The sequence below is a fragment of the Mastacembelus armatus genome, chromosome 18, assembly GCF_900324485.2.
Source record: "Mastacembelus armatus chromosome 18, fMasArm1.2, whole genome shotgun sequence".
Lineage (NCBI taxonomy): Eukaryota > Metazoa > Chordata > Actinopteri > Synbranchiformes > Mastacembelidae > Mastacembelus > Mastacembelus armatus.
In genome coordinates, this window is record NC_046650.1 from 12,906,266 (window position 1) to 12,922,243 (window position 15,978).

Consider the following 15,978-nt stretch of genomic DNA (forward strand, 5'->3'; position numbering starts at 1 on the left):
TTTTAGCCCTTTTAATGGTTAATTATTCTTCTCTAAAGCAGTGGTTCCCAATGTCAGGGTCACAACCCACAAGATACATATGAGGCATCGTGATGATTAATAGGGAATAGGACAAAATTAAAAACATATTTCTTCTGCACAGAAGTTGTGTATTTTTTCTCTAGCTGTTCTTTTTTTCTTGTGAAATTGTGAATTTATTCAGGCTTAGTCACGTTATTTCATTGCAAATATCTGAAAAGAGAAAATTACTTTAACTAATTTTAAATCCTTGACAAGGCATCACACATACACTTTATTTTAGGCTGGGAGCTGCTGCTGTTGAGATAAATGTATTTTCACCTTTACACACTGTATGTTTTAACAAGTATTCCCCAGTGAGAGACAAATTCTTATATGTCACCATCTGCCAATTCACACTGGACAACAGTAGACAAAGAACCCTACCTCCATCTCTAGCTACTACTCTCTAGTATACTTTAAACTTACCTGCTTTTTATCGGTTGCAGGGACATGACTGAAGTATTCACAGGCCTGCCAGAACAAGATATTCTCTTCACTAAATTCTTTCTTGAGGAATTCCTGTGGAAACACACAGTACACAGGTTCTATAGGATCTCAAACAGATGATCATATTCTAATCTTGCCAGTGCTGGTGGTGTTTTTGAGACCAGTAGTGAAGAAAGAAATTACTGGGTGTAATGTTGTGAACATGATTGGTGTAAGTGTAGGCGCAGATGGTGTAGGCGAATGCAGCTCTGATCTGTTGAGGGAAGGTGAGGAGGAAGGTGGATCTGGGACACCAGAACTTCATGTTGAGCCTTCTGAAGGTGTTGTGGGCTAAATTCAAAGACATATCTTTTATGTGGGAGGCATGGTAAATGAACTGCCTGCACTTACTAGGCTGGGTATTGGGAGGTGATCTGAACTCGAACTTATTCCAAATTTATACAAAGGAAGAATTTATACACTTCAGCTTGCTTTTCAGTTCTTCTATTGTAGGTCTGGACTTGCTGTGATTCGGTTAATATTAGTAGGTACATGTACATCAATGCTCACAAAAAGAAAATTTAATTTAAGCAAGATTGTCTAACTCGAAAGGGTTCACTGCAGCATTGAATAGAAGAATAAATACTATATTTATGATGCACCTAACTGCAGTCATAATGGACAAGCACAAGTATGATAGTCTTGCTTCCAGTAAATTTTAGCTTCTTGTCTCGCTCAAATAATAATTTATTTATCCCATGAAATAAAACAATGCTTCAAAAGGAAACAGTCAACATGCAGAATAATAAATGCACCAAGACACTTCATGTAGCTGGTTTTGATAACAGTTTTGGTTAAAAAGGATTTAATCGACTTTTCCCAGCTTACCGAGAAGTAGCGCACACCCACTGGATCCTGGAGGAGACGCTCGAAGCAGGTGGCCCAGCTGGCCACACGCTGCTCTGGAACCCCGCGATGGCTGCCTGCTCCTGGAAGACTGCCATTGCTGTTCAGGCTGCTCTGGCTGCAGCATCCCTGCAACTGAACTCCACTATAGTCTGCAAGTCAGGTGAGCAACACAAAAATTTGGTTTTACTGGGAATCTGAGATGTTCTGCAGTTTACCCTCTAAATACTCATGGATTTTAGCTTTTTTTTTTCTTTAAAACCTAGACAGGTTTGTAAGTCTTAATTTTTGAACAGGCAGCCAATGGTACACAGCTGTAATTAAATCCATGGAGGAGAGCTCAGATTTTCCAAGACGTTAAAGACAATAAAAAAACACATATCTTCTATTAATACACATCTTCAAAAGGTCCCCACAAATCCAGGAATGTCTAAGATTTTTGGTGAAAATAAAAAGATGCAGCAGGCAGAACAATAAAGAGCTCAAGTTTTTATTGCAATAATGTAAAACTGTTTCTAGTGCTGGAGGTACTAGTTCGACTACTTCATCTAAAACTTACTACAAGCTTTTCCGTAGGAAAATACACATAATTTGTCAGCCATGTAATAAAAGTCTTGATACTTCACGGTTTCAGAGGTAAGAGCCTGACATAAAGCTTATCATCTAGACTCAGTGGACACAAAAGGTGCTGTTTTATTGCACTAGAATTACAATTAGAAAATTGATTCCACTATAAAGTAAAGGGAGTTACAAGGGAAGCTAATAGCTCTTTAATGTTTCCGTTGCTACACCTTTCACCACCAAGTGTTACACAATAAGTGAATGTCCAAGTTTAAAAACATGCTTGTGATGAAGTGTGGAACATGGGGCTGCCTGCATCTTACAAAGAGAAACAGCAGATGCCCCTCAGTTTGAAAGAGAGGAGCAGAGAGGCCATAGGAAAAAGCAGAAGAAAAATAAAAGAAAACTGAGAGACACTTGATTGAGAGGCCACCAGGTGGGGAGATTGGGTGAGAATCCAGCAACTGGTCCTCAGCTAAAGTGGGGGCCTCAGCCTGCACAGTACCTGCTATGAGGGCAGCAGATGGCCACTTTAGAGCTGTGGGCCAACCAAACAGGGAGTTCACAGTAAAGACAAAAACAAAAAAAACTAAAGGGTCACAGCTCTCGGACTGGTTATAGATACATAATAGCTGCTGTCATTCTGTGAGAGCCAACCAGTTGGCATAAGAAACTGTGTTACCAGAGTTAGCTCTTAGCTGTTAGGAATAGAAATGTTAGCTAGGTCAAATAAAGCATCATGATGCGTATCTTCATCCTGTCAATACGCCTGCACAAGGAGTAGGGTGGATTTACAAATAGGTGTAGTTTGACTGTAACATTATGAAATAAGAACATGACAAATAGTACATGACATTACTAACATCGTTAGGCAGATTATGACTAATGTGGCGTCCGCATGACCATTTAACTTTATCCTACTTTCTTAGCAATTAGTTCAACTGAATCAGTGGATGTGTCATCAAGATTACACAGGCAATATGAAATTTTGAGGAACAGTGGATTTACCATGAGGGCTAATGTCGCAGAGCCCCTGTCTAAGGTTTGCAGACAAGCCATTTATTGAACATGGTTTAATGTATTAGAATTGAGGTATTGGGATCAGTGTTGACCACACTGTGTGCTGCTCAGTTAATGAGATGGCTTTAGAAAGCAAACAGTCCTGATCCACATCCACAGTGAAAGAAAGACAACTGCACTCCAGACCACAGTCTCGGTCAGCCTGTTAGCAAATGTTATTAAAACTGCACTGAAAGGAGGACTAGACACACATGCTAACCCCGACTGCAACAACAGACAAAAAAAACAACAATAAAAACATGCTCAACAAACACCCTTTGTCAATGAGGCATGTAGCCAACAGTAAACACATCATCTTCAGTAAAAGACAATTTTAATGAGAAACTACAAGGTTCTGTGTTGAGATTAAAGCAGAAAATGAGAAATAATGCCAGATGAGATCAAAAAGTTTGTGTTAGTAAAAAAGGATGAATAAGGAAACACTTTAAAATCTTAAACTTTCACACACAATCTGTAATATTGCTTGAGTTTTCGTCTACTTTAAATATGAACAATTCATTTGTTGATTTTTTTTTTTATAAGTAGTAATAAAGCAACAGTACTCACCACCATCTGAGGAAGCAGCAGACTGAAAGAGAACAAAGAGAGACATGAGTGAGAAACTGCCCTCATGACCCCCTGCGCTGAGACAAGAGACTGAAGACTGCGCTGATAGCAGTGTGTCTCCGGGCATCCCTGCTGTCGCTCTAAACTGTGTGCCTTTGGTTAGGTTGTGAGAGTGTTTGCATGCTACTGGGAAGGGGTTGGGTCTTGGGTCCAACAATAACATTAATTTGTAAGTGGGTGGACCCCTAGCCTCTACCACACACAGCTGTTCACACCTCCACACCCACCTCTCTTTTTATATTACCCTTGTACACTCACAGGCCTGAATGTGTGCATTCCAGCTAACTGCAGTCACAAAGCTCTGAACTCATCGAGGCAGAGCTACTTGAGAGGCCATCACTGGTTGTAATGGTCCTCTTTTCATTTGCTAATTCGAGCAATGAGTGGTTTATGCATGTGTAAATGTTTCTGAATAAAAGGAAAACAGCACAAGCACCCAGAGTGGGCAGGGCAATTTCACAGTTAGAAATTTCCATAATTGGGTGTAATTTAAGCAAAGGATTAATGTTCAATAAAATATCACCCATATCTGATCCTATGATCAACAAATGTTTACTTGGCAATACTTTAATAAGAAATGACTGTGTTGTGCTCAGGCTTCTGTAAAAGATCTTAGTATAATTTTAGTGAGGTAATAACTAGAGATTAAAATGCCCAAACCATGGAGCTGTTGTCCCAGATATATTTAAATGCAGGGGAGGATATGAGAGGCGAATCTTAGGGCTAGGTCCAAGAACACTTGAAAAATCGGTGCGTTGGAGGATTCATCTGAAAAGGGGAGACTATTTCCAGAAGAGTGTTTTCTGAGCTGCCACTTCAAAGTGTGAATTATCAAGCCTGATAATATGTCTAAACAAGGCTCTCACTGCCAGGCTAGAACTTCAGTGCGATCAGCACACAGTTTTCGTCTTAGTAGAAATGTGTAATAATGGACTGTAGCGCTCCAATATCATACAACAATAAAAAGTAACAAATATAATGGCTGCTGATAATGGTAGTTTTAAAAGTGCAACATCTGGAAGTTTTTTCAGTCTGACTTTGTTGATAGATTCGTTTCAAAAGTTAGCTGTGAGGTTTGATTTAATTTGTAGTTTTCAGCTTGATCAACCAACCAAAGAACAAGCCATGGCATTTTAATAGACCAACCTTTACTTTGTATTCTGCCGCGATATAACTGGCCATCCAAAGGCAGGGACTGTAGTGCAGTCATGCACTGACATGACGCTGTTTTCCATTTCAAGAGTGACCACATGTAAAAGCACTATCAGACATAGACCACTAAACCACTAATTGTCTGTCACAGCCTCTTTACAACTCTGCTGCTGCTGCTGAGTCCAACACCATATAGTCAACACCCAAAAGCCAGCCTTTCTGTGGTGACTAGCATGTGTACAGTAATCATGGGTGGGTAGGATAAAGACCAACATGAAGCTGAAACAGAGGAGAGGGAAATGACAGAACACCCACCCCATCTGTTTGTCCCTTTTGGGTCTAAAAACAGATAAACCTCAAACCTTAAATATATAGAATGCTGTGACTGTGGTGCATTTTGAAGAATAAGACAGACATCACACAATGTGGCATAAATGTCGGTACTGAACAAAAAAAGGTCTCCAGGCTGAAACTGAAATTATGAACTCTAGTATTCACTACTGTCAGTATCACTTTTAAAGCCAATATATGGACAGATTTTACTTCTTGGTTGACAAGTTCGACAAATATCTACTTGTAGGTGTGGAACTTCCAGTGATATGTACAGTATGACAGGGTAGAGTTACAATAAGTCATAATAAATGATTCTCTTGACACACACCATTGATGTCATATTTTAAACTATGCTTGCATCAGACGAGAATTATGTTGATGACAAATATGTCACAAGTTGTATCAGCATGCTTAAGTGTCTAAAGTACTGGACACATTCCAGTACACTGAAACTAATCTGAGCAATTACTTCACATAACTCATTTGTTTTAAATCAACTTTTCAAATGACACTTTGACAATCACTGTTACTGTTGGTTAATAATCTGTAACTAATCAATGAACAAAATTTTTTAAGCAATTTTCTCACATACACTGACATCAAACTTGTACATGCTGACCAGATAGGACTGGCAAGTATACACACGATAGTGTGTGTTATGTTTGTATGTGTGAGGCAGCTGGAGTTAGACCACACACACACCGCTGTGTGTTTTTCAATTCGTTATTGCTTCCTTGCCCACATGGCACCTACAGTGGAGCTGCAGTGATGACCCAGCACACCATCACCTCTTGTCCCTACACTCCCTTCCCCTGTTGACACCTCTGGTGAGAAAGGAGCTGGTCTACTGTGAGTGGCTTTGCAGTACTACAGGCCATTTTTGATCCTAGGCCTACACTGCAAATACCCAATTTTCCAGCTGGAATCTCTCTAAAAGCTGTGCATGTTAGATTGTTACCAACCAAATAGACAAAATAACACCTCAAGTCACAGCGAGCACTTTGGCTCTGAAAAGAGCATCATTTGGTTTTCCAGTTGGAAAATACTCTTTCGGCTTTATAGCAGGTACAGCCCCCACGTCGTACAGTCTGGCATCTTGAGACACCACATGCCAAAAGATTGTAGATGATCACACCAATACAGACTTATGTGTGTGATCTGTAGTGGCATACCACATCTGAAAAACTAAGCTCTCCTCAGTGTTAAATCGGTTCAAAGATAAACCCCATTCACACAAATATTAATGTCACCCATTAACACCTCGTATAGAGTATTTCTAATGTGTTAAAAGTGAGTTCTTTTATGTTTTGCGCTTGTTTAGGCATGTTCTTGCCTTCAAGAAACTGGGCTGAGATGTATATACTCTGCTTAACACTTCACCACAGTCAGATAAAAAAGCCGCTTCTAAACTTGTACACAAGTCAAGGCTGATTCTAGCACCCCACAAACAAATAAGTCCCTGCTGCTTCAAACAGCTGTTCAGAGTGGGAGAGAGGAGCCACGAAGAGGGAGATTAATGAGAAAAACAGCTGACTGAACAAAAGGAGCGTCCCTGCTTTATACAGAGGAGGAAGAGGAGGCTCGGTCGGCAAACCACAGTTTACTTACAGTGCCGAAGTTCCAGGTCCTCTTGAAGGAAAGTCTCTTTTTGAGACTCATGGTTTCCTAGTCTGCTACAACAGAATGTGTGAATGTGTGTGTGTGTGTGTGCATGAACGCATACCTGAACATTCCCCACCCAAACCTCTGCAAGCCATGTCTGTACAAGTTGGAAAGAGGGAAGGAGAGGGGAGGGAGAAAGAGGCATACATTTGACGAGGCAAGGGACAGAAAGGAAGAGGAGGAGGAGGTGCAAAGGAGGAAAGAAAGATTTTCTTACTCCGCAGCTGTTGCCATGGCAACCTGCCCGACAATACATACAGCCTTTGCCACAGTGGCATGAAGGAATCAGATGCATTAACCTCCTTCCCATACACACACATAATTTATTCCCGTCAGAAAACACACACTCACTATGTTAAAACCACACTGGCCTTCCCCCTTTTTTGTTTCCAGTCAGGACACTCTCTCTTGAAAGAGCGAAGGAATACCCAGTCAGTTTAAAGTGAAACCAGATGATGGGTAATCAAAATAAAAGTTTGGTAGCCCACAAACTCAACTCTTTACTTCATTATCTGCTTTCACAGAGCACCATTTTTACACCCTTGCAGTAATCATGTCAATTGGTGTTTTCTGCTAGCAATTTAGCTCTTGTACCAGAAAAAGAAAATAGTTTTTTCTACTCTGGCATCGCTCCTTGTCACTGCTGTGCCTCCACATTTCTGGCAAATCTCTACAATCAGCATGCTGACTGTTTTTGGAGCAACTATTATTCTTAAAGCATGGGCGGATCATTCTGAGGTTTTCCTATTGCAAATGAGCTAGAATTCTTTGGATCTAATTTTTCCGTAAATAATAGATGAGATACAGTGTTTATTAGTCGTCTGGCTTTCATGGTAGATTTCCTTTGTTTGATTAGATTTCTACATTGACTCTTTGGAAATTGAACGTGTATCGTATGTGCATGGCTGTATTTATGATTGGAGGTGAACTGTGTACAAGTTCACAAAGGTCTCAGAGCACTTGGTTGCACATTGTGTGCGTTGCCACTGAATTGTAGATTAATACCAACGCACACTGATGGACAGTGAATGTACACACAACAAATGACAGAGGAGGTGTTGAAACCCTGCTGACATTTCCACCTCCACATACCTGGCCAATCACTGCGTGAAGTGAGCATGATCAATAACTTAAGGATTTTAAAAGCTTGCCCAATTCCACCACAGAAAGGGACTTTCAAGCCAAAACCAAATGCAGACCAAAAACCCTTTGCTAAAAAACTAGAATCAAAATGCTGTTGATATAAGCATGTGGCTTTAGAAACTGAGACAATGAAAACACAATCCAGAATTCTGCAAAGTTATCATGATGAAAACATTTTGTGAAATGTGCGCTTGCATGTATATGACTGACATCCAATTGCTATGGAACAAAGCTGATTTTTCCAAAGTCAGATTTTGATGTTTATCAGCACACACATTGTAGCATTTCCTGTTAGCACAAAATGACATAGTGTGTATATACTTTATGCTGTAAGATGGATTTGCAGCACATAAAGAATATGTCTGCATTCATGTGTAGATAACATCAGCCATGCAGTAATTAGAAGCTATTCGTAGTGGTTAGCTGAGTCATCCAGAACTGTGGTCACAAAATCACAGGACACAGAACAGTCTGCTTCAGCCCTTTAGGTCTACTTCTGCCCTTTGACCCCCACCCTGAGGCACAGTGTTCACTGCAGCCAGGTGAGCACAGCTATAAGTGCATAACATGAGCAACACAGGTTGGAACATTTAAACCAAATGCCTTTAGTAAAAGCATGTTTCTATTTCTTGCTTTAGTGTTGCTAAGAAATTCTGTTAAAAAGGTTTCACGTGAGCTCTGAGCCTATACTTAATTTAATCAATTTGTGAAACCCTGGCAGACAGGCTTTACAGCGACAGAGCACTGCTTGTCACAAGACCTAAGTAATTGTATGTCAAGTTCTCCACCAAGCAATCTTGACCGAAGATGGAAAATAATCTGGACCTGCTATCTGAGGCAGACAACAAACCATTCCCTGAAAATAACATCAAGAAAGAGCCTTGCATGGAGGCAACTTCCTTTCAAGGAAGGGAAGGCGAGGGTGCGGTGACTGATAAGATGGAGTAGACATATCTTTCCCAACCAAGCAAGGAGCGTGGGGGAGAGAGTGAGACAGACTTATTTAGACAACTATGAAACTCTGACATCTATGTGAAGACAGTGTAGACAGACAACATTGTGATAAATTTTTGGAGGCTTAGAAGTGGGGTTCAGTGATTTTACTAGATGTCTAAGAGACATGCTTATATGATGATAAGAGAACAGGAATGATCAGCAACATTAATATAATTGGGATCCCTTTAAATTTACTATCTGCACTGTGTCCACAGATCCAAGGCTATAAAACTGTGGAGTCTGCTAGAAAATAACTTTCTTAAATGATAGTAATGATTCTTGAGTAACCTCTCAAAAAAGTAATTTGTTAATTTTGTTGAGAAAAATGATGTGATTTTGGTGAAACACTTCACCAACTCCACTCACGCCATTCTGAATTTGAATATTAGACAAAATACAATGGGATTTTCCAATTCTGTTGGCAGTTCTGTTTGCCTGGCTTTAGGAATAGTAAATACTAGTGAATAGCTTGTAAAATAAAGCCTGACATTAAAAGAAAAATCCGAAATATACTTCAAATAGCTTTAGATACTTTCTACAGATTACACACGTAGATGTCAAACTCATCATTTTATGTGTGCATACAGATGAGACTAAATAATAGGACTTAATTGATTTAATTATGTTGATCTCTGAACAGTTCAGTCAAAAAACTGATCTAATAAAAGCGGTTTTCTGTTAAATAAACAGATAGGGATCCTACATTAGTCATTAGAATGATGCTGGGTGGATGCATGTCTGGGCCTTGGCCATGAGCCATGTAAAGAGTCCAGACTTGAATTGAGAAGGCTTTTCAGTGTAATCCCCTCAGTAAATAAATCATTTGTTTTCAATGTCTTTAAAGGCATGGGTGATGTGCATACAAACAGAGGCCATTGTCACAGGGTGTTTCATCTCTTAATCCTCCTGATCAGCAGTAATCTACTGCCTGTTCTCCAACTCTAACTAGTCAACTACAGCAGATGGGTACGGCTCTGCTCCTGTCTGGATTAAAGTGGCATTACTATGATTTGTGCAGTGCTGCCAGTGTGTATGTACGTTAGCCACTTGTTGCTGATTTAAAAAAAAAAAAAAAAAAAAAGAGAGGGAGTGCTAGCATTCCACTGTATTGCAATGTTTACCTTTTTCCCCTTGCTGCCCTACTTCTAGCAGGGTCAGGAACATGGCACTTCAACCAGTATCAAAATTAGTGTTTCCCAACTTTTAACAACAATGGAAATTCTGATTTTAACCAGTGCTAACTCTGCCAGAACGTGTGCAGTTCAGGATGCCAGACTCACTACCCATAACTCAACTGTGAAGCCAGAAAGCATGCAGGATGATTTTAGTCATCTTTTAACTTGCATTTATTGTGTAGAAACAAAGTTGAGTCTTGGCATGTCACAAGTGGGCAGGTTTGATGTTCAAAGAGACTAACAAATAAAATACATGGGAAACTAGGAACAGTGACCACGACCCCTCCCACCTTAACTTATTATCATAGAGAAAGGGCTGCACTCCTATTAGCCTGGAGGACTTGAGGTGGGTAAACCACATAAGATGCCACCACACCCTCCCACTGCTCTCTTTCTCTTCCATAAAAAAAAATACCAGAAATGGACTTTCCAACCTGAAACCTGACACTTATAATTAGCCTTGCAAACCCACCCAGTTTTCCACCAAACTAACTTACACGAAAGCTTAGTGTACACTGCTTTAAAAAGTCTGGGTGCTTGGGTACATTTACTGTGTGGTGATAAGGCAAAGATATGAATAAATATCTGCCTCCTGGGAGTGTATGAGGCTATATGTTGGCAGTGACAAGAAATTGCCACAACTTCCTGTGCAAGTTCTACTGACCTTACACCCCGTACCTAATCCTTTTGGCTATGTTGGTTATGCAGAGGACTTGTGCTAGATGAGTGAGACTGGGAAAGCAGTGAAAGCAAGTTAGGCTTCAGTTCATCCCTCAAGACATTTTACTCAACTTAAAGCAATGAGGTCATGCAATAAGCAAGCTATATAAACAGATGTATCATATTTGTTTTTTTACCACAGGATGAAGATGTTACAGAATTAGTTCTTAAGGAAATGTTAGTGTTAGAGCTGCCAAAGTAGAACACCAAGCCAGTCCCCCTACAGGGAGAGTAACTTGGCTGCCCCAACAATCCATGTTTATGACTTCCACAGTGCAGAGTAGACAAGACCTTGGCCTGGTTATGCAGCATCTTATGCCAACACAAGGCCAAAAAGATACCAACTACATTCACTTTCTGAGCCTCCTTATAAGCCTATCTAGTTCAACACAGGCTGTCTTGCTCAATGTGTCAGACGTGAAGTCGACGCACCCTGGCGTCTGCGCTACAGGTGTGAGGTAAAGAGTTGAACATGACAAGCAGCCCACAATATCTCAGACATGTCTAAACCGTTACCAGGGAGGTAGTAAAAAACTTTAGCAATTATAAATCTGTTTCTTATTGAGTAACTGCCACACCCTTGGCAGTATATTCCCTTTCAGTGAAGCAGAGAAATGTAATAATAGTACGATGGAGGAAGGTAAACAGTGAGTGAGAAATGAATCATTTCCAGAGTCACATGTATAGACCTACTGGTCTATAGATGTGAATAAATCCATAGACAATTCATAGACACTCTGGTTTAAACAGCTTTTCCAATTTCCAATTAACAGGGGATGATGAAGAACTCTGGGGTTAGCTAAAAAACATATATTGCTGAATGTCGTCGATAGATGATATCATTGCAACAGCCAAGAGTGGAACTGCAGTGTGTTTCTGTCCAGAGATGGCAAAGCAGCGGGTATTTTCCGTGGTTACAGTTTGGTCAAACAGCAAGCTCAGCAACCACAGCTACATCTGGTCATCTGGTTACTGGCTTTTGAATATTCATATGGTGAGTAGTGGCTGGACAGTTAAAGAACTTCTACTCAAGTTGTGTTGTGTTAATGTACTGTTTTCCAGTCGGGTTTGGAGACAGAAGTCCAAGTAACTACAATAAAACCTCTTGCGAGAGGAGAAAAGGAATCATAGTGCAGACATTTAGAAAATGTCAGGCTGCTTAGTCTTAGCATCCTATAATGCTAGCCTAAGGACACATTTCGTGAGCGCAACTGTCCACCCACACTCCAGAGCTGGCCATGTGATGTGAGATAAAAGTGCGTCGTGTTCTCCTGCTTCTTCTGCTAATCCCAAGGAACACGCTATTTCTGTTCATTTTCTCATCATAACACCGACATCTAAAACAGAGGGAAGGATTTATATAATTACCTGTGGCATCTAATTTTAGCAACTATTAATAATCATTTTAAAACAACTTGATCTTTGTTTGTATACAGTGTGTATATCGATATATTGAATAAGCAACAAGGATCATACAGCATAGTAGTCATACAGCATGTCCTCCCCAAAAACAAGGACATATTTTTGCAAAACCTGCTTTTAGATAAGTGAATAAGAAGGCTTGTGAATCAGAGCGGGGACATGCCTGCACAAAGCCAAGGGGCAAGGCAAAAGCGCAGGCATCCATTTCAAGCCCAACCTAAACTGTATCTGTTACATGATCACCTTAAAATGCCATGTTACTGAATACTAGCATTTAAGTCTATCACACAAAAACCACCTCTGGGCTCTGTTTCCCTCACATCAAATCTAGCTTCTCCAAATGCCGCCAGTCAATCGCAGGGTCACCGCTCAGGGCGAGTTCAATGGAGCGCATGACATTCAAAGGTCTGTATATGTATATGCATATGTATACATATGTAAATAGTTAGTGTGCATCCCAATATAGTTACTATACCACATTTAGCTGTATAGTGTAGTAGAGTGTGTGTTACAAAGCACATGAGAGTTCAGCTGGCACTGGTCAAAACATTCCTCTTATAGACCACACAAGCTAACCACTGTATGCTGCTCAAAGGCTACAACAGGAGCTACAGAGAACCCAAAGAAGGAAAAGTAACAGTGGCTGGGAATATACCACTAGTATAAAAAATGAAGATGGCATCAACAAATTGAGCAGAAATAAAGACAGCAAATATAATGAAAAAGTAAGACTTCACGACAAGACTCACAGAGTTGAGAGTTAAAGTTTGCTCCATGTATGGCACTGTGTGCGTGTTTGGCTCCTTTTCAGCGCTGCTCCACACGCCTGCTGTGTGTAAACGAGTCCATCCGCTGGAGCTCCACGGTGCGTGTGCGAGTCAGTGTTTGCAGGGCAGAGAGACAGAGCTCAACAAGGGGTGGGGGGGAGCGTGCAGGAGAGCCGAAAATCCTGACAGCTACTGGGAGTTCAAAAGCTCCCTCTCTCTTCCTCTTCTGCCGGCTTCTCTGTCTCCCTCCCTTCCTCGCTCTCCCTTTGCGGTAATTTTCTCCTTTTTCTTTCTCTGTTTACCTCCCTCCCTGTCTGTGTCTTCATGCCTTCTCTTGGTTTCTGCTACGCCCACAGGATAGATCTATTACCCACAGGCATGCAAACAAGAGCTGCTAATATCTCCACACATAAAAGGAGAGGGGAAACTTCACACTCATGGAGCAAAAGAGATGCCCCACATTTCCCAGCAGGCAACCAAAGCATGCCTGAATAAAACAGGGTGCATTAACTAACGGCTCACATTAACAGATGTTTTCACATGCAGCAACACCTCTGAAAGCAGAGTCAGTGTGAACACAGGCACAGCAGCCAGCTAATGGTGTCATCTCTGCAAAGTTGAACACACTGTCATCTGCTGAGCATGGTGGGTGCAAAGCATCTGTTTGGAGCTAGAAACAAGTAGTCTGTGATGAAGAAGAAATCAGCGAGTAGTGGTGGAGCAGTGGGATGTGGGGTCATTTTCAGTAGGGCTCTGACAAGCTCTGCGTAGAAATAAGGGAGCACAAAACAGTACATTTTCTGACATGCCCAAACATTAAGTGATCTAACAACGAAAAGCTCAGCAGGCATCAAAACAGTGTGAGATTATATGGTACAGTATGTATTCTATTATGACTTGGTGTATTGCAGCTGCACTTTAAATTCTTTGTATAGCAAAATAACAAGCATTTGCTCATTCCTGTGCTTTCCACTGTGACGCACACTTGAAACCATGGAAAAAGCAACAAGGCCACATGCATCCAAATTGTTATGGACTTATCCACAACATGCAGTGAGGCCACATACTGGGGTTATCCACAAGGGTCTGCCCTAAGCACTGATGGTGAACTTCAGAATAGTCTCACGATGTCCTTGAGAGTCCAGATGCATGCACTGACAGAGTCTATCATGTATTTTTGCAAAACCTGCCATTGAGAACAATCTTTCAAAAATAATAATTACAAAAAAACCTATGTAGAGACACCTAACAAAAATGCAAATACTTCTCCAAATGTGTTGCTAAAGTAAAACCACCAAATCCTGGATATGTAAGTCTTCGTAATGATCTGATTGGGCCTTGATTTGTGGTGGCATGGGGATTCAGAAGTGCACAATCCAATCGCTGACCAAGAACATAGGGTGAAGCTCAGCCCTTGAACTGAGAACCCCAGGGCAAGTGCTAGTTGAGGATCTAATTGCCTTTGACAATGATAAAACATTCCCTATGGCACTATTTCTTGGAATGGATGGGCCTGCAATAACTTAAAACTGCATGGTTTGATGTGATGTGAATAGCTATAAGCTAGATGCACCATGAGAAACTTTTTATCATTTGTTATTCAATTAAAAGTAGAGCCTAACCAATAAATTGTTTGTTAAACAGAAAGAAAATGAAAGCACAGAAATGCAAAATATATGTTTCTGAAACAGTATTGCCATTAAATGTCACTGTAAAAATTCCCATCAGGGCATATCCAGGATTTTTAATAACCAAGTTGAGGGGCTATTTACTAAAATAATTGTGTTATGAACTGATGTCAACAATTGTTTCACTCTCAAATTTCAATATCCCTCCAAAGCCCAGTACTACCACTAATTGGAAACAAATACTAGAAATTTGACACAGCTCATGTAACCAAAAACACAGTGATATAGCTGTACAAAGAAGCACAAGTTCAGCTTGCCATCTGCAAAACCAGTTAAAAGGGAACACGATGAGAAATGTAAATACAATACAAGCATGTGATATAAAAATACAGCTCTGCAGAATTAAAAAATCACATGCATAACGACATAGTTCAACCACCATAATCAAAGTCACATTTACTATAACAAATATTCACTATATGACAATCACATCCGATGTTTCTTGATGCAGAAATGCCAAACCTAACCCAGTCTACTTCAGCTGTTTAAAGTCAGTCCTGCAGCCATTTATGCTACAGCCAGCATGTCACAGCTTGATGATATACAAATTACCCATGATGCCTGCGTGTTAAAACATATTAGACCAGCCTGAGCCTGTCTTTGCCTGTCGGTGTCATAGCAGCTGCTGACAGAGTAGAGGTGTGAAGATATTACAGGTGTGCAAAACATTGTGGAACAAAGCAAACCCGAGCTATAAGAAAGAGAACACAACACAATGCTACAAGTGTGAAAGCATCCAGCTCCCTATCAAGCCGATGTTAATTTCTTCCATGAAAAATTGTTTCATCAAAGAAGTCTAAAAGTAATTGCAGCAAACTGAAGCTTCCGACCACAGCAACCAAAATTACTTTCTTACAATAGTAACATACAGTAAGGATAAAGGGAAAAAACAAGTAGTATCTGCAAATTTAAGAACACAAGCATGCTGAAAACTAGTGATTATTGAAACAATGACAGAAGGCATTGAAGTTGTGCTATGCAAGTAGAAACTCTGCATCTGTCTTAATCTTTCATATCTATCTATCTTTCCTGCTTCTCTACTTCTGGGGCAGACTCACTAAGAACCTGGGGCTTTTAAACAATGGCCCTGTGAATTGTGGACTGTGTTCTTTAGTACAATGTGTGGTCTGTGGTTCTGTGTGTGCTTGTGACTAATGCACAGATATACAATACAGAATTCCACTTTTTGGTTTGTTTTTGTGTCTGTACGTGAGCATTCACAGCAATTATGAGATGTAAGAATAGTGTGTGTGTGTGTGTGTGTGTATTTATGGATGTGAA

At 40.4% G+C, this 15,978-nt stretch overlaps 1 protein-coding gene across 4 annotated transcripts in view; it reads right to left on the reverse strand.

The window, feature by feature from the left end:
* LOC113138336 (regulator of G-protein signaling 12-like) overlaps positions 1-15,978 on the reverse strand; it is a 31,916-nt gene that overhangs the window by 10,823 nt on the left and 5,115 nt on the right. For 2 of the 4 annotated variants that reach the window (XM_026320676.2, XM_026320667.1), the window contains 3 exons: positions 3,580-3,601; positions 1,375-1,544; positions 487-579 (listed from right to left, as the gene is read on the reverse strand). In XM_026320676.2, coding sequence (XP_026176461.1) covers positions 487-579; positions 1,375-1,544; positions 3,580-3,601 — 285 coding nt within the window. Of the gene's footprint in view, positions 1-486; positions 580-1,374; positions 1,545-3,579; positions 3,602-6,732; positions 6,811-12,991; positions 13,236-15,978 lie in introns of those variants that run through there. The other 2 variants (XM_026320694.2, XM_026320684.2) reach the window with 2 other exon arrangements.